Source organism: Zophobas morio, unplaced genomic scaffold, assembly GCF_036711695.1.
Source record: "Zophobas morio isolate AGI-343-1 ecotype UQ-CSIRO unplaced genomic scaffold, CSIRO_AGI_Zmor_V1 ptg000004l, whole genome shotgun sequence".
Lineage (NCBI taxonomy): Eukaryota > Metazoa > Arthropoda > Insecta > Coleoptera > Tenebrionidae > Zophobas > Zophobas morio.
In genome coordinates, this window is record NW_026972109.1 from 16,265,150 (window position 1) to 16,283,831 (window position 18,682).

At 34.2% G+C, this 18,682-nt stretch overlaps 2 protein-coding genes across 2 annotated transcripts in view; one reads left to right on the forward strand and one right to left on the reverse strand.

The window, feature by feature from the left end:
• The window catches only part of LOC135143316 (mitogen-activated protein kinase 1), a 97,421-nt gene that overhangs the window by 42,393 nt on the left and 36,346 nt on the right, over positions 1-18,682 (forward strand). The gene's annotated exons all lie outside the window — the stretch shown is intronic.
• Positions 12,895-18,170, reverse strand: LOC135143305 (uncharacterized). Its single transcript, XM_064075172.1, has 2 exons — positions 16,449-18,170; positions 12,895-13,426 (listed from the first exon to the last, which is right to left on the reverse strand). The coding sequence occupies exons 1-2, from the start codon at positions 16,938-16,940 to the stop codon at positions 13,211-13,213; spliced, it is 708 nt and encodes a 235-aa protein (XP_063931242.1). The 5' UTR covers positions 16,941-18,170; the 3' UTR covers positions 12,895-13,210.

The window sequence follows — 18,682 nt, forward strand, 5'->3', positions numbered from 1 at the left end:
TATAAAAAAATGCCTATACTTTATTAGCCATTGCATAACTTAAAATTTGAACAAGGTTAAAAATGTTAAATAATTTATACAACCAAAAAATAAAATAAAATGTTTATAACTACATACAAACACAAAGAACAAGTTAATATTCTGTCACGGAAACTATACTTCCCAATTGAATTCATTACAGAGTAGAGCGCTCCGGCTCTGTCCAGCATTTGTCGACCGTCACGCCTCGGCTGAAGGTCTATAATTTATAGTTTTATGAAGTAGCGACTTGGGTTGTCTAGCTTTTAGTTTATAAAATTTTACTAATATAAAAACAGTACGTTTCTGGCCCGAGATTCTATTTTTCTGTTTTTTATTTAAATATTTGGTTAGACCAAGTAATAGTGAAAAATTGAAAATACTTAAAAAATGCGTTTCAAAGTTAAGTGAAAATTTTACACAATACTTTAACCAATGCGAAAGAGTTTTGTTTGACGTTAGATAAATATAATGGAACAGCGACGGCTTAAAAGTAAAAATTATTGTGGTGCGAGCATCCGATCGATGCCGTTCTGAAGTGTTGAAATGTGTTGCTCTTGTCCTGACTTTTCAATTTTAAACCGGAATTTTTGCCAAATGTGTCACTTTTGTCAGCCAGAATTTAGAAAGATACTTGTCCAGCGATCGTAGTAATTTGGTTGAAAGCTTCTGTTGGGGTGACGGCTTGTTGAAACGAATTACCCGGGGACAAACATATCTCAATATGTATGGAAAATTGTGTGTTTCGAGCATTTCGAGTGATTCCACACATAAAAACTGCGAACAAACAATTCAATATTTTTGTATTTCCGCTGTAAATTATTGTGACATTATTGCGGTATAAATAAAAATCGATAAAATGCCACCGGTTAATGAAAAATGGTTTATGCGCAGAAATTTCATCAAATCCTTGTCTTCCAAAGGCCATATTTCAGGAGGTATTAGTAACATTCGGCCATCGTTATACTCGAACATATAAATTACTATTTCCCTTGTGTAACGAAAGATAAATCTCCGCGCACAGACACTTAAAAACTTAATCAAATTTAGATTCGATCTCCCACTCTTCTTCGCAACAATCGTTCCATTAGATTTTGTAATCCACAAAGGCTAATTATTACTGCAACGAGTTTTACGCGCATAGCTGTTGGCGATGTTTTGTTTTATTGGCATTAAAATTAATTACATTTTATTATTAAATTTCCAACGGTAATCCGCACTTACTTTAACAGTACATTCTCTTTAATCCCTTATGTGTTTCGGACTAAATGAAAGGCTTTTATATCAATCAAAAAAGTGTTACGAGGTAATTTCGCTCTTCTGGATAGGTGTATCTTTGTGCGGTAGCCATGGCAACATGGCGCAGTCACATGGGATGAGCCAGAGGTACACTAGTGACTTGTAAAAAGTATCATAATCACACTTTACTTGCAATCCGATTACAGAAAATCAGGTTAGGATCTGATGCCCTCAAGGAGCTAAGTGCAAACTGAGTTCTTATAAATCTACTTAATTTGAGAGGATTTTGCGACGGAAGCCAAGGAATAGTGGAGAAACGAGGCAGAGACGCAGTAGTCTACAGAGGAAATGCATAACACTGCTATAGATCAAAACAAACACAGACGTCGTTCTCAAAACTCGAACCTAATCTGAAGTGCACAACATACAAATTTGATTGTACCGCAACGTCGAAAACACTCTGATTCATCATTGACCGATATGATAGCAGTCCCAGAAATCTATCACCACTACTACTATTTTCTAAATTCTCACATTTACTACATCCACGTTTTTTGCGAGTGTTTTCTAATCTTCTGGCATCTATTAATAACAATTACGTAATCATTAAACAAATATTTGAATCTCAAAGTGTAAATAACATGTTGTTTTATCTGCGGTTTTGTTTTTAACATTTCCGCCTATGGGTTACTGTAAAACGATTCATAATTGTACAATAAAATTTTATACGCCGTTTACCGAACAGATGGAGTTGTAAAAGTGCGTGATCCTCACGTGATCTTTTAAACGCTAATGTTATTGGTTGAGGGAGTCGGTAATTGGATTGGGCACGACCGTTTTCACACAGCTCAACAAATTATACCTGTCCGTTCCGCTAAAGCTTTCACTATACTTCTTTCTACCTTCGTGTTGGTGTGCCTGTTTTCACATTTCTCTCGTTTTTCGTGAATTTTGTTTTAATCATTATTTGATATTAAAAGATTCTTACTTTATTTTGGAAATGAAAACCAAGTCGAGCCTCTGATTGTAAATCTGGAGTAAACAGATCCCCATTCAAAATGTATTTTCTCGGATAATAATGTATATATTTTTTACTACCCGAGCGTAAGCAAAGGAAGCATTGTAGTTGAGTCCATTTGACAATTGTCAAAGCGTTTTATTATCTACCGGACACGGAGAAAACATAAAAGTAGCTAATTAGCTACATCCCTTCCAAAATTTACATTAGAAAATATTATTTCAATCTTATAAATAAGATAATCCTTCACATGTGGTTTATGAAACCGTGTTCAGTTTTTACCCGAGACAGCTAGATTTTTTTGAAAAAAAAAATAAAAATTACGTAACAACATTTTATAATTTAACTTTAAAACAGCAAAGCGAAATGCTCTGAAATCTTGCAAACAGTTTAAGGTTATCGTAGTTATGGTAAATCGTTAATCAGAATTTATTCGTTTATCAAAATTGATGACGACATCTCAAAATTTTACCGAATAAATCCTCTCTGAATAATGAAAAATATTATAACTCTATAATTGTGATTTCTCAATGCATTCATACATTTTAGAATTACTTATACAGGGTTACTCAGAAAAATTAATAAATAAAAGGCAATTTATTCTGTTGATTAAAATCAAGAACTCACTCCATTTTCCCGCAAATTTAGGAATATAAGTAGTACTGAGATTATTAGCATTATACTGCATCAATACAAACTAATATACGTGTCCTTGCACAAATGTTGATGAGGTCATTACAAATTTTGTAATGGAAAAACTCACTTGAAACAAACGCGTAGTATGTTTATTTACATTTTCTTTAATACATATTACCTACATATCTTTATTTTAGTTTATAAGGGTTATGATAAAAAATGAAATTGACATAATATAATTTATTTTTATAATTTCTCAAAAAGTCTGGACCAATTTTTCAGTGCCACAATTTATCGTTTTTTCAACTTTAATTTTTCCAAGTTCTTGTTTTTTATTTTTCAATTTGCCGATTTTGTATTTATTTTCGATTTTGTGTTACAATTGTTCGATTTTAATTTCCTCTATTTTTTGTGTGTTATGTTTCTTTGAATTTTATAATTTTTCCCTCATCCATTTTTTTTTTATTTTCAGCCTTTGATTTTTCAATTCTTCGACTTTTCAGTTTTGCAATTTTTGGATTTCTCCGGTTTCTTTAATTGTCAATATTTCGATTGTACATTTCGTTATTTCGATTTTGCTCTTTTTCGATTTTTAAGTTTCCCAATTTTTATCTTTTGTTTTTTCAATTTTTCGTTTCTTCAATTTTTAAATTCTTGGTTTCCAGTTCTTAGATTTTTCAATTTTACAGTTTTGCAATTTTTCCGTTTTTGGATTCGACAAATTGCACATCGAAGAACTGAACACGAAAAACTGAAACACTGAAGACTAAAAATTGAGAAAATTAAAAATCGAAAAAAATTAATGAATCAAAAAATTGAAAAGAAGAAAAAATGGATCGAATCGAAAATTTGGAAAACCCAAAAATTGTAAATTCGAAAAATTATAGAAAACTGAAATATTAAAGTTTAAGAAATTAAAAAATTAAAAATCGAAAAATTGAAAAATCGAATGATGAGAAAGTGTTAAAATCCAATAATTGAAAAAAGGAGAAATTGTAAAATTGTACGTAAAATTGAAAAAGTGAAAAAGCTTTAAATTAAAATTATTACAAATTTAAAATGAAAATAAAAAAAGTTGAAAAGCCGAAAAATTTAAAAATTCCAAAATTGAAAAATTTCACGTTGCAAAAAAGAAAAAATTATAAAATCAGATGATTGAAAAATTAAAACTTGAAATTGCGAATCGAAGAATTGAAGCGCCCGAAAGTTGGAAATCGAAAAACGAAAAAATTTTAAAATGAAAAATTGCGAATCGAAAATTTGAAGTAACGAAAAATTGAAAAAATCGAAATTGAAAAAACAAAAAAAATTAAAATCGTGGCATCGAAACATCATAAAAATAACGAAACTAAAAAACCGAAACGAATAATTGCAAATCGAAGTTTTGAGGAATTGAAAAATTAAAGAATCTAAAAATTACAAATTGAAAAATTGAAGAAACAATAAAAAATGTAAATTCCAAATTGAAGAAACAAAAAAAAGTAAAAATTGTAAAATCGAAAATCTATGGAATCGTCAGAAAAACATATACCTATTATATACCTAGAAATTCAAAAATTAAAAATCGAATAATCAAAAGATATTAGAATCCAATAATTGAAAAATATGGAGAAATTCTAAAATTGCCGTAAAATTGAAAAAGTGAAAAAAGCTTTAAATCAATATTATTACATATTTAAAATGCAAATCAAAAATTGAAGAAACGAAAAATAAAAAAATCTTAAAATTGAAAACCGAAAAATTGAAAAATTTCACATTGCAAAAAAAGAAAAAAATTATAAAATCAGAACATTCAAAAATTGAAAGTTGAAATTGCAAATCGAAAAATTGGAAAAGTAAAGAATCGAAAAAATAAAAATTTTTCCAGGTTATCAAAAAACAAAAATCGCAAAAATATTTTATAATTTTTCAAAGAAGCGAGTTTTGTTGGGCTGTACCTTTTTCATTTTTTCTTTGTACGTTGAATTTTTATGTTATGGTCTAAGCTTGGATTCTGACTGCACACCAGCGCACGTGATCACTCCATCTGTTCGGTGAACGAACTATAGTAACTTCCATTACCACCCGAGTTTTAATTTGTGTTAAAACCCATATGCAACTGTCGCTGAGTAATAAATAATCTGATTGGTGTTTCTATGTGTAACGCGGTATGCTGTCGGTTTAAAATAGAATTTTAAAATAAATACAACAGAACTGTTAATTGCGGTTTAAATTAAAGAAAATAGTAATTAAAATCAACACTACAACAAAGAACTTTATTTTGCAACAGGTGCTCTAAAGGTTCGCCATTTAGTTCGTGACAACAGTAGTGAAGGCGTTGAATAAATAAGTTTTCTAAAGAGCTCGCTTCTAAAAAAAAACTTACAATATAAACATCAAAATAATTTAACCTTTATTAAAAAAATTTGGTTAAATCTTAAACAGGAAATTTTCACAATAAAAGTCGCCTCATGTACGGGTTATTGGTGCTAAACACTTTTTAGTCCAAGCTTTTCTTTTCATATAGGATTTCATTAAATTTCATTTTAGATACAATAATCTTGTGATTTTAAATTTAATCAAGCAACTTCTGCGGATGCCTTCATTAAAGAAGTAGCGTAGATCAATAAATGACTATCTGTTAATTAAAAAACGTTGAAGTTATCGTCAGTTGTGGAAGGAATGTGCAGACAAACGTCGAGACAGAAAAAAAAAACGTACGCACTGTGGGTGTCTCAGATATTTTTCTCGTTTCGTTACGATTCCTTTAATAGAGTGTAAGGTATTTACTTAAGGAGAAAACTGTATGGGTTGGAAAATTAACCGAAGGAAACATTTCAGAACTTTCATTGAAAGTTTCCTAATTAGTTATTTTTAATTGGCTTATTTTAGAAAGCAATAATTGATTTTCCAGTAACAGCGTTAATAAGGATAATTAAGGCTCAGTTTTGTATAGTCGCTTTGAGATGTATTTAGCTATATCCCATAATCGATGCTTTTGTTTAGGATTTTCTAAATCGTAATGGCGCAGTCGGTAGGATTTTCCTACGTACGTGGCAAATATACATAATAATTGGCGTTATTAATGTAACGGTGATAAAATCGGAAATCGTGTCAGATAATAGTTTCACGTGATTATCAGATGCAATTACATCGATAACTTACAGAATAGAAATTGATAAATAAGCACAACGGGATTTATATTACCTAAATCGTATTTGCGTCGGCTTTTTGTGTACCTAAAAGCGCCTCGACGATGACATTTTCGCCAAAGTATTGGAGAAAGCAAACGAGATGTCGCAACATAAAAGGGACGTGAAATTACAAAAAACCTTACACTTGTAATCGTCCCCTTTGTGACAATAAAAATTGTTTTTCTTGCGTTTGCTACAAAGTAAACCGACTTTTCAGTTTAATGGTCGGAAAACAAAAGGTCAAAAAAATGTTTCGGTTCTGCGATTCTGGGAGAAATCTTGGTTATGTCCATTTTCTAACTGATTGTAATTCTGTTATTGTTCTGAGGAGAACGTTGGAAGTCCGGGAACGTATCGGTAATATTGTTCCACTTCTGGAGCAACTAAAAACGAAACGAGGATCGGAGAGATAATAAAGTTTAAGTGTCATTCCGCGAAGCTACTGTTAAGTAAACCAGTTAGTATTAAGTAAAATCAATTTTCTTATGCTAAACGGTCTCACTCTCAATTAGGCACGTGAACTCCAATCGGTGCGCACCATCTGCAGACTTCTTACATATTGATTGGCCGTGTGTTGACTTTCGAACTAAAGTTAAACACAATTTGCATTTGATATTTTCGCTGGAATTAATTTCTCGAAAATTTGATATTCACTTTTGTGTCCTAATAGGCGAAGTTTCTGGTAAACAAATAGTTGCTAAACACAGAACATTGTGGGAATCTTTATTACGCTTCAGTATTTAAGGCTTGATGAGAATTTTAGACTTAACGTCACTCGCTTGGAAATGTATTCATTTAACTTTGCTCCAACATTTGGACGGAGTATCAGTTAAAAACGGTAATGTATTCCTGGGTTTGCAAAAACAATATTAGCTTGCTAAAGTGAATTACGCTTTGTTGTTAGGCCAAAGTTAATTTTCTTAGTATGTGATGACTTGATGAGATACTCTTCTTTCGTTGCAGATTTTATAGCTTTCTAACTTAACTTCGTCGAAGCGAACTTCGCATTTTTTTTTTTTTCGAAGGACAAGGCTAAACAAAATTATCTGTTAACGACAACATTAAGCATGAAAGTGAATTTATTTGAATTTGTTGTTTATCATTTCCAGCAAAAATTTAGCGTACTTTATTGTGTTTTGAATGTTGTAACAATTTCTTTGTAGATTTACTAATGGACTATCTTGTTTACATAAAATAATATCCACTGTTAAATATTTTTGAATTGTTTGTTATCTACAGTTTTTTCTGGCTTAAAATAATAATTCTCAATGTTTTAAAAGAAACTCTGAAGTTATTTATTACACACTACGTCAGTCGTGCGTAAAACAACAAATACTGCACGAAAAACAGCGAATTTTATAAATTAATGTAACAATTTTTCAAGATGGCGTCGTTAACTTTTTTGTGCCAGTGAACAAACCGATTTTAATATACATGGTGTCACACCAAATATACCGTGACTGCATTTCTAGAAATTCTAGGAAATTAGCTCAAACGTTTTCGAGGTACTTCACCGATGAGATAGAACTTTTTTAAAAAAACAATGAGTCATTCAAATAAAAAATGAACTTGTGACGGCTCGGGAAGCAAAAATTCTGTTGATAATAAGATTCTTCATCCCTTTAACAATGTTTCTCCTTAATAGCTGTAACTTAAATCAGCGAGTTTAGAAACTGTAATTTTTTATACACCACATTTTTTGTGTTCTTACTCTAACTTTCAAAACTTTTGTAAGTACAGTAAGAAAATTGTTTAAGCCATAAATTCAACTTTGTTTTGGAAACCGTGCGTTTAAAACGCGACATAAATTAAAATTATGTCTAATTTCATAAAGTTGTGCTTACTCTGAAGTAGATGTTTTATAACTTTGATGAGTTTCGGCAAAAAGTGTCGATTTATAAAAGACTTATGAAACTTGGTTAATGTAGTCTTAGTTTGGCCGTCTAAGCTGTTTAAAAGTGTACTAAATTCAGTCTTCCTGAAATCTTCCAACCGTCACAAAGATTTTTTTCGTTTCTTGGATGGTTGATTATTGATCAACACAAAATTCTTTCGGATAACGCATCTTTTACGTTTTTACTTCCTAATCGTAAGCTAAGAAAGTATTTTAATCGAGCTTATCGGGCCACTGGCTACTTTTATGATTTCTCGACGTACGTTCTCCGAGAGTACGAAAAAATAAGTCTCCCGTTTCGGTCGTCCAGTTTTTTCGAAACTACTGGACCAATTGTTCTGAAATTTTATGTGTACGCAATACGCAACAATACGATGACGTCATCTCCAAAACGTATTTAGTGAATGTCACTTAAATTAACTTATAAAATAAGATACTCCTGCTCCTATGGTTTATGAATCCCGTATTGAGTGTTTAGCCTAAACATCCACATTTTTGGAAAAGATCGAAATTTTGTAACATTTTTTTTATTCAACTGTGAAACAGCAAAACAGAATGCTTTGAAACTTGTTTTAAGGTTATCGGAACGATAGTAAATCGTTAATCAACATTTTAATTACATACTCCTGCACGTATGATTTATGGATTCGTCTTGAGTTTTTACCCTAGAGGTTCGCTTTTTTTTTGAAAAAATCAAATATACGTAATCTTTGGAATTTCCGATGTTCGGATTTTTGATTTTCAATTTGTTCATTTTTCGCAATTCGAGTTTTCATTTTTTACTTTTCGCTTTCCCAATTTCTCGATTTTTCAGTATTTTGACTTTACATTTTGGTTTTTTCAATTTTTGATTTTTCGAATTCATCGAATTTTCAAGTTTCAAATTTTCAGTTGTTAATTTTGATTTCTCGATTTGTCAGTTTTTCGAATTTTCGCCTTTAGAATCTTCGACTTTTCAGCTTTCGATATTTCGTTTTTTCTACATTTCAATATTCGAATTTTCAATTTACCTTCTCGATTTTTCAAATTGTCGATATTTCGAATTTTAGATTTTTCAGTTTTTCCATTCTACAGTTTTAGACTTTTTATTTTTTTTACTCTTCGATTTTTTGATTTCTCCAGTTTTCGATTTTCGATGCTCTAATTTTCGATTTTTCAAGTTTTACATTATTCGTTTTTTAGGCTTTGAATGTTTTTACTTTTCTAGAATTTTCAATTTTTCCATTGTTCAGTTTTTCAATTGTTCTGCTTTTCGCTGTTTCATTTCTCGATTTTTCAATTTTTCGGCTTCCCGATTTTTCGCTTTTAAAATTTTTACTTTCGATATTTTGTTTTTTTACATTTCAATTTTTCCATTCTTCAGTTTTTCGACTTTCCGATATTTTGTTTTTAGAATGTTCAACTTTCGATATTTTTGTTGCTTTTCAATTTTTCCATTCTTAAGTTTTCCAATTTTTCAATTTTTATATTTTCCGATATTCTGTTTTTAGAATTTTCGACTTTCGATATTTCGTTTTTTAATTTACTTTCTTTTAATTTTTGGATTTTTCAAATTTTTCGTGTTTCGAGTTTTCGATTTTTAATTTTTAGAATTTTCAATATTTCAAATTTTCAATAATTTGAATTTTAGATTTTTCAGTTTTTTCTTTCTACAGTTTTAGACTCGTTATTTCGTTTTTTTTTCTGCATTTCAATATTCGATATTTTGTTTTTTCTGCATTTTATTTTTTTCATTCTTCAGTTTTCCAATTTTTCAATTTTTCGACTTTCAGATATTTTGTTTTTTTTTTTTTAATTTTCAACTTTCCGATATTTTGTTTTTAGAATTTTCAAATTTCGATATTTTTTGCATTTCAATTTTTCCATTCTTAAATTTTCCAATTTTTAGATTTTCCGGTGTTTTGTTTTTTGGGCTTTGATTTTTTACTTTTCTAGAATTTTCAATTTTTCTATTCTTGAATTTTACGATTTTTTTACTTTCCGATTTTCAATTTTTCGACTTTCCAATTTTTCGCTTTTAGAATTTTCGACTTTCGATATTTTATTTTTTCTGCATTTCAATTTTTTCATTCTTCAGTTTTCAAATTTTTCAGTTTTTCGACTTTCAGATATTTTGTTTTTAGAATTTTCGACTTTCGATATTTCGGTTTTTCAATTTATTACCTTCTTTTAATTCTTGGATTTTTCAAATTTTTGATGTTTCGAGTTTTCGAATTTTCGATTTTGCAGTTTTTTCATCCTACAATTTTTAGACTTTTTAATTTTTTTAATTTTCGATTTTTTTTATTTCCCGCGTTTTGGATTTCCGAAACTCGAGTTTTCCGATTTTTCACATTTTTAATTTTCAATTTTCAATTTTCCATTCTTCAGTTTGTCTGCTTTTCGCCGTTTCATTTCTCGATTTTTCAATTTTTCAACTTTCCGATATTTCGCTCTTAGAATTTTCGACTTTCACTTTTTAATAATAATAATAATAATAATTTATTGTACTCAACAGAGATTAATCTCCAATTACAGAATACAAAACAAAAGTAAATAGTAGTCTATCTTACAAATAAATAATTAAATACAACGTATGCCTGCAAAATATATCTAAACATCAAGAAAAAAAATAGAACAGTAAGGATAGCTCATTATAAAAAAGAGTAGAACAAAATTCTGACGCTCTGTAATTATGTGTTATGCTGTAAATGTATGGATTTCGATTGAAAAAACTTCCTTACCGCTACACCCTTGGGCCAAAAAGATGCAGCCAGAATATCATTTTGATATACAAAATCGATAGTAAGTTTGAAAGAACTATATAACTCAGGAAATTTAGAGTCCAATTTAATAAGCTTAAAGTCAGGAAGACGTTTATTTTTCAGCACTTCTTCATGGGATTTTAACTTAAATTTAATATAATCAGTAATCTTGTTCACATCAACATTAGGGTTTACTCTTGTAATATGTATGTGACTGCTTTTTTTTCTGGTGACAGCTACGAAATCATGATCACTCGATGACAAATCTGACGAACCTGAACTAGAAGCTATATCTGCTGAGCCAATAATTAACTTGCTTACTTTCGGCCGACGTTTTAAAGTATCAGCTGTTACCTCCTTCTCAGAAGGATTTTTACCATTGTCTGAAGAATTATTTAGATCAACTTCATTACATAAATTCGTATTAGGATAAATAATAGTGTTCCGTATTTCAGGTTCACTTTTGTTTACCACTTTTCTTGCTTCCACACCATTCACGTTTTTATTCATAATCTTACTCGAAAAAGCGTCCATTGATGATAAACTACAATCAGTGGAGCCTCCCAAGTTGTTCGAACTTTTTATCAAAATGTCTATCATCTCACTTTGCGTTTTTACACGATCCCTTAGCTCCTTTATAATTTCGTCTTTTTGTTTAATAATATAATTGAAAACAGCAATATCAACCTTTTTCTCAGGACCACTCATTTGTTCCATTGCTTCAAAAAACTCAGAATCTTCGCACACAACAGGAGGCATTTTCACTTTATCACAGCAAACTAAAGACTTACTGTCCAAAATTTTTACATAAGATACACCCTTGGCACAACTAAGGTGGTACACATTATCACACGATATACATTTTAATGCACTGACAACTTTTGATTTACATTTTCTGCAGATTTGTGCAGACGTACCGGACTGACTACTACTATTGGCATCCATCTTGGCTAATCTCTTTTTTTACTTTTCGATTTTTAATTTTTCCAGTCTTCGATTTTTTGTTTTTCGATACTCTTCGATTGTTGATTTATTTTGACTTATTATTATTTTTCGGATTTTCGATTTTTCAAATTTTCGATCATTCGAATTTTAGATTTTTCAGTTTTTCCATTCTACAGGTTTACACTTTTTAATTCTTTTAATCTTCGATTTTTTAATTTTTCGAGTTTTCGATTTTCGATGCTTTAATTTTCGGTTTTTCAACTTTTACATTATCCGTTTTTTAGGCTTTGAATTTTTTTACTTTTCTAGAATTTTCAATTTTTTACTATTCGATTTTCAATTTTTCGACTTCCCGATTTTTCGTTTTTAGAATTTTTGACTTTTGACGTTTTGTTTTTTTTTGCATTTAAATTTATTCATTCTTCAATTTTCCAATTTTTCGACTTTCCGATATTTTGTTTTTAAAATTTTCAATTTTCCATATATATTTTTTTTGCATTTCAATTTTTCGACTTTCCGATATTTTGTTTTTAGAATTTTCGAGATTCAATATTTCGTTTTTTCAATTTACCTTCTTTTAATTCTTGGATTTTTCAAATTTTTGATGCTTCGAGTTTCCGCTTTTTAATTTTTCGAATTTTCGATTTTTAAATTTTTTAATTCTTCGATTTTCCAAATTTTCAATACTTCGAATTTTAGATTTTACAGTTTTAGACTTTTTAATTTTTTACTTTTCGATTTTTTCATTTCTCGAATTTTCGATTTTCGATTTTTCAAATTTTACATTATTCGTTTTTTAGGCTTTAATTTTTTACTTTTCTAGAATTTTCAATTTTTCCATTCTTGTTTTACGATTTTTTTACTTTTCGACTTTCCGATTTTTCGCTTTTAGAATTTTCGATATTTTGTTTATTTCTGCATTTCAATTTTTTCGTTTTTCAGTTTTCCAATTTTTCAAATTTTTTGACTTTCAGGTATTTTGTTTTTAGAATTTTAGACTTTCGATATTTCGTTTTTTCAATTTACCTTCTTTTAATTCTTGGATTTTTCAAATTTTTGACGTTTCGAGTTTTCAATGTTTGATTTTTCGAATTTTCGATTTTTCAGTTTTTTCATACTAGAATTTTTTGATTTCTCGAGTTTTGGATTTCCGAAGCTCGAGTTTTCCGATTTTTCACTTTTTTACTTTTCAGTTTTCAATTTTCTATTATTCAGTTGGTCTGCTTTTCGCCGTTTCATTTCTCGATTTTTCAATTTTTCGACATTCCGATATTTCGCTCTCAGAATTTTCGACTTTCGATATTTCGTTTTTCCTGCACTTCAATATTCGAATTTTCAATTTACCTACTTTTCGATTTCGCCACTGTTCAATTTTTTAATCCTTGGATTTTTCAAATTCTTAATGTCTTGAGACTTTTCAATTTTCGAACTTTCGACTTTTCAATTTTTCCATTCTCCAATTTTTCGATTTTCCAATTTATTTGCTTTTCGCTTTTTCATATCTCGATTTTTCGAATTTCCGTTTTTCCAACTATAATATATTTCAAAGAAAAGTGTCCGAATTACAAAAGTTATACAAGGCACCACTGGTACGCCATATTTTTTTTACGTCGTTCCGCTCAGCTGTTCCTCTTCTCTCTGCGCCGGTCCACGCCAGCGGCGCCAGCATCACGGGGGCCGGTCCAGTGGCGGCCACGTGGCGGCAGCGGTAACAGTCGGCTACGCTACCAGCCTCCGCGTCCCCGTGGAGCGAGTTGCCCTAAAAGAAGAGGGACCAGTTAACAAACAAATTAGGCTAAATCTCGCCTCAACTATTCCCGAGTTAGTAACCCTATATAACTTATTCTAGACTTATAATAACATAACCTGTTGCTAGGGGATACTAAGACAGCAACGTAGTGATCTTAGAATTCCACTAGCTGACCTTATGACGAACAACCCTCATGGCTAGTCTCAGATTCTCCGTCGGATTCTGAACTAACTCTCACGTTGTAGGGCTTTAGCTTATCGAGGGAAACGACTCCTCTGTAGCTTCTCTGCGATCGAGAAGAACCTGTCATGTCCTCGACTACATAGCGATCATGTGTCAGGACTTCTGTAATGACAAAGGGCCCACTATACTTTGGCAGAAGCTTCTTGCTTTGGCCCTGGTTACTAGCAGCAATCGTTCGCACTAGAACCTGTTCACCTTTCTTATACGTTCGCCCCGCACGTCGATGTGCATCGAAGGAAGCTTTGCGTTTGCTTTGATGGGCGTCTATACGAGCTTTTGCGTTCGCTCTCATTGCTTGGACGTCTCCTGCATTCTCTGGTTCAATTGCCACTTCGTTGGCCAGAAATGCAGTACCAGTGTTTCTTGGCGCGCATCCGAACAGCAACTCGTATGGCGATTTTCCCGTAGACGAATTCGCCGTAGAATTCAGTCCCCATCGCACTGCCGAGACGGCTTCGTCCCATCTTTGTTCATCTTCCATAGATGACGCCAGTGAGGCTAATATCGTGCGGTTGTAACGTTCAACCTGACCATTTGCTCTCGGGGTTGCCGTTGCGTTCAAAACATGCTTTATGTTTAGAGTCTTGCAGTATTCCGTGAACTGCTTACTAGTAAAACAGCTACCTCGATCTGAGATGATTCTTCTAGGAACACCAAAATTGTCTATCATGCTATTCAAGAAGTTAACCACGAGTCGTGCCTTAGTTGATGGGACTGCCTTCATGAACACGAACTTTGTAAAAGCATCTACAAGCACTATTAAATATGCATTCTTTCGTTTCGACTTGACAAAAGGGCCCAGATGATCAACGTGAAGTGTGTCAAAGGGCACCGCAATTTTCTCGATAGGGTGCATGTAGCCTGGCTTTTTCCCACCCATGTCTTTGTTGTACAAGCACGGTAGGCAACTCGATATATACTTCTTGACGTATCTACGCATTCCAGGAAACCAGTATGATGCCGATATGGCCGATATCGTCTTCATATCTGCCAAGTGGCCATTCTCGTCATGGAAATGCGAGACGACGTTTCGTCTTGCCGTCTTAGGCACAACCCACTTATTCCCGTTGTTTGTAATCTTATACAGTCTATTGTTGATAAGACGATAGTTTGCATGTATATCTCGTTCTTCCTTATCCTCTGGCTTCCGTTGCAGAGTCTCGATAAGGTACTTGCACCTATCGTCCAACATCTGAGCGGTTAGAACCCAATCATCTTCGTTGATGTTTACGGCACCTGCAATCGTTACTTCTAAACCGACAGGGTTTCTGCTCAAAGCATCAGCGTGTGACATTTTGTGTCCCGGACGATATTCGACGTCAAACGTATAATCTTGGATGCTTAGCCACCATCTTCCAATTCTAGGGACCAAATCACGCTTCGATAGAGTGGCGCGAATCGCGCTACAATCCGTCACAACCTTAAATTTCAGACCAATCAAATATATTCTAAATGCTTTCAATGTATACACCACTGCCATTGTCTCTAACTCGTATGAGTGGTATCGTTGTTCTTCCTTCGTAGTCTGTCTGGAATAATATAGTACTGGTCGAACAGTACCGTCCCTTTGCCTTTGTAATAGAATGCCACCTATTCCCCATTTGGATGCGTCAGTGTGAACCTCCGTCGTCAATTGCGGGTCGTAAATCGCCAATAGAGGTCGTGATGTTAATGACTTTTTGAGGGCGTCAAAAGCTATCCGTTGTTCGTCACCCCATGTGTCCTTTTTTGTTAGGATTGTTAGCGGTTTAGCGATTTTAGCGAAATCTCTAACATACTTTCTGAAATAACTAGCCAAGCCAAGAAACTGTCTGACACCGCGTACATCAGTCGGCGTTGGGAAATTCTCGACTGCGACTGTCTTTGCTTTCCCTGGTCGTATGCCTTGGCCACTAATCTCATGTCCTAAGTATTCAACTTTTTCCATAAAAAACTGGCACTTGGCCGGGCGTAAAGTAAGTCCAGCAGTGCGAAGTGACTGTAAGACCAGTCTTAGATTAGCCATGCCACTTTCGATATCTTCTGTCGGCAGCAATATGTCGTCCATATAAGCTAGCGCCTTCCCGTAACGCAAATTCCCCAAAACCTTGTTTATAGTTCTTTGGAACACAGCTGGTGCGTTACACAATCCAAATGGAACCCTGAGGAATTCGTAGTGACCGTCTGGAGTGACAAAAGCCGTTTTAGGAACAGAAGAAGCTTCTATTTGCAATTGGTGGTATCCGCTGGCCAGGTCCAGACTTGTAAAGTACCTACATCCTTTCAATTTTTCTACGAATTCGTCAACGTGTGGAAGAGGGAACCTGTCCTTTACTGTTTTGGCGTTTAAGGCTCTGTAGTCGACGCACATACGCTGCTCACCGTTTTTCTTCTTCACGAGGACTATAGGGCTCGAGTAAGGCGAATCCGATTCTTGGATGATCTCATTTTCGAGTAGATCTTTTACGATGTCTCTCACAACTTGGCGTTCATTGTGAGAGAGACGATATGGCCGATAGACCACAGGATTGTCATCCTGAAGATGTATCGACATCTTCAACACGTCGGTTTTGCCTAGATGTTTAGTGGTTGACGCAAAACAATCGCTAAATTCGTTTATTAAACTAACTAAATCACGGACCTGCGTTGGCGTGAGATGTTGATTGTATATCAGATTATGGAAATCGAAAACATCGACTACATCAACGGATTGTGTCGCTAACGGCAATGCAGTTGTTACTTTTGACACCGGAGACGACTTTTCCTCAAAACAAACTACAGACCTAACTAAGATTGTTTTGGGACTTACCTCGATATGCCGGTACGAAAGATTCGTGATGGCGACGTAGCCATCCTCCCCCTTCGTAATACATTCGTGTACGACGTGTTCTCCATCAGGCAGCGGTCGTAAGCCACCTCTTACGTATACGTCGTCGGCACAGGCACCTCGAGAAGTCACGGCGACGAGAGCCGTTGTTCTCGGTTCTAACACGATTGATTCCTTTGCCCATAAAGGAATTTTCCTGGGAGGAACATCGAGAGTTTCGCACAAGTCACTTCCTCTTCGGGTAACTCGTACGGTCTGTCCAGAAACAATCATCATGATCTCATCTTGATTTAAGAAAGTTTGGCCCACCAGCACAGGAATTTCTTGAGCAGTATTGGGTACTATCAGGCTCTCAACTTCAGCCTCTGCACCATCTATCTTGAGTCGGATGGTCAGTTTTCCGAGAGTTTTCGTGGCTACTCCGCCGTAACCTATTACATATTTCGTGCAGGGACTGCGTTCCATGTTCAGCATGTTGGCGGTATCTTCCCGGATTAGAACAGCGCCGCACCCCGAATCAACATATGCCTGGGAGGGCGTTTCATTAACCCAGCAGTCAAAAAAATAACTACTGTTGACGGGTGCCAAGTCTTTCTCAAGGACAACTTAATTCTTGATGGACTGCCTGCGGCAATCTTTTGTAAGGTGGCCCAACCGCTTACAACTGGCACATTCCACTTTGGGTTTCGGACACTTATCGGCAAAGTGACCCTCATCCCTACAGTTATAGCATTTTGGGGGTCTTCTAGCCGGTGGTTTCGCCTTTTTTGGAGGCGGCTCATTCGATCGCTCCCTTTCGCTCAAAGGACGGCGATGTGGAGTTGTAAACGCAGTTTTCGCTACAGTCGTGCTCGAGACGGACTTTTCAGGTTTTAGAACAGAGATATATTCAGCGTAGAGCCGGTCTGGGCTCGTATATCTACCTGCTCTGGCCCCTGCTTGGACGCTTGGATCTTCAATACCATCAATAATACACGACACGGCTCTATGTCCATTAATATCGCAAGCATTTGTAAGTTCTACCTTGTCAAAGTAATATCTTTCCCATGATTCTGTAGGCAACTTCATCCGATTTACGAGGGCACGTAACGTAGTGGCGAAATCTCTGTGTTCAGGGAAGGATTTTACGAGCAATTTCTTCCACTCTTTCCAACTCAGTCGATATGTTGATAAATTATCATACCAGCGTCGAGCTAATCCACTTAGACGACTCTGCATTAAAAATATCATGGTTGGCTCATCCCAGTTATTAATTTTTGCCAACTGTTCGATTTTTGCGATCCATTTCGCTGAACTCAAATTTGGATTTCCAGGCGTGAACTCGGGTATACTTTCCGGTTTTATAGCAACCCTAATTCCACGATGGTGTTTGTCTTTCGCCTTTGTTTGGTGCTTAATCAACTTTTCCACCAACGCTTCTAACCTGCTCACAGTATCGTTGGATTTTGATAACGGAGGTGTATTTGATGGCGTACATGACTTATGGTCGCTGCCCCGGCTCGTACCAGGTGCGCTTAAGTTTCGGGACGCTTTGGAAGGTGATCGAGTACGCTTCTGTCTGCGCTTGTAGTTCCCATCCGCTGAACTCGATCTGGAGCTCGAGCTACTGGAGTAACTATCACGATCCATCGCATTCACATCACTCCCGAACTCTCACAGAAAAGCACAAGGGCTATCCCACCGCTGCCCTATAATATATTTCAAAGAAAAGTGTCCGAATTACAAAAGTTATACAAGGCACCACTGGTACGCCATATTTTTTTTACGTCGTTCCGCTCAGCTGTTCCTCTTCTCTCTGCGCCGGTCCACGCCAGCGGCGCCAGCATCACGGGGGCCGGTCCAGTGGCGGCCACGTGGCGGCAGCGGTAACACAACTTTCGATTTTTCGAATATTTGAATCATCGAAAGTTCGATTTTTCTATGTTAGAATTTTCTATTTGTTTCCATTTCGATTTCCCGATTTCTCAATTTTTCAATTCTTCCATTTTTTAATTTTTCGATTTTTCGAATTTTGAATTTTCGATTTTTCAATTTTTCCATTCTCCAATTTTTCGATTTTTCAATTTATTTGCTTTTCGCTTTTTCATATCTCGATTTTTCCATTTTTCGACTTTCGGATTTTTCGAATTTCCATTTTTCCAACTTTCAATTTTTCGAATATTTGAATCATCGAAAGTTCGATTTTTCTCTGTTCGAATTTTCAATTTGTTTCCATT

Coding starts and splice junctions, on each gene's coding strand:
- LOC135143305 (XM_064075172.1), bottom strand. CDS start 16,940: ATGCTGAACATGGAACGCAGTCCCTGCACGAAATATGTAATAGGTTAC. Junction 13,427..16,448: donor TTTCGTACCGGCATATCGAG/GTAAGTCCCAAA, acceptor CTCTTCTTTTAG/GGCAACTCGCTCCACGGGGA.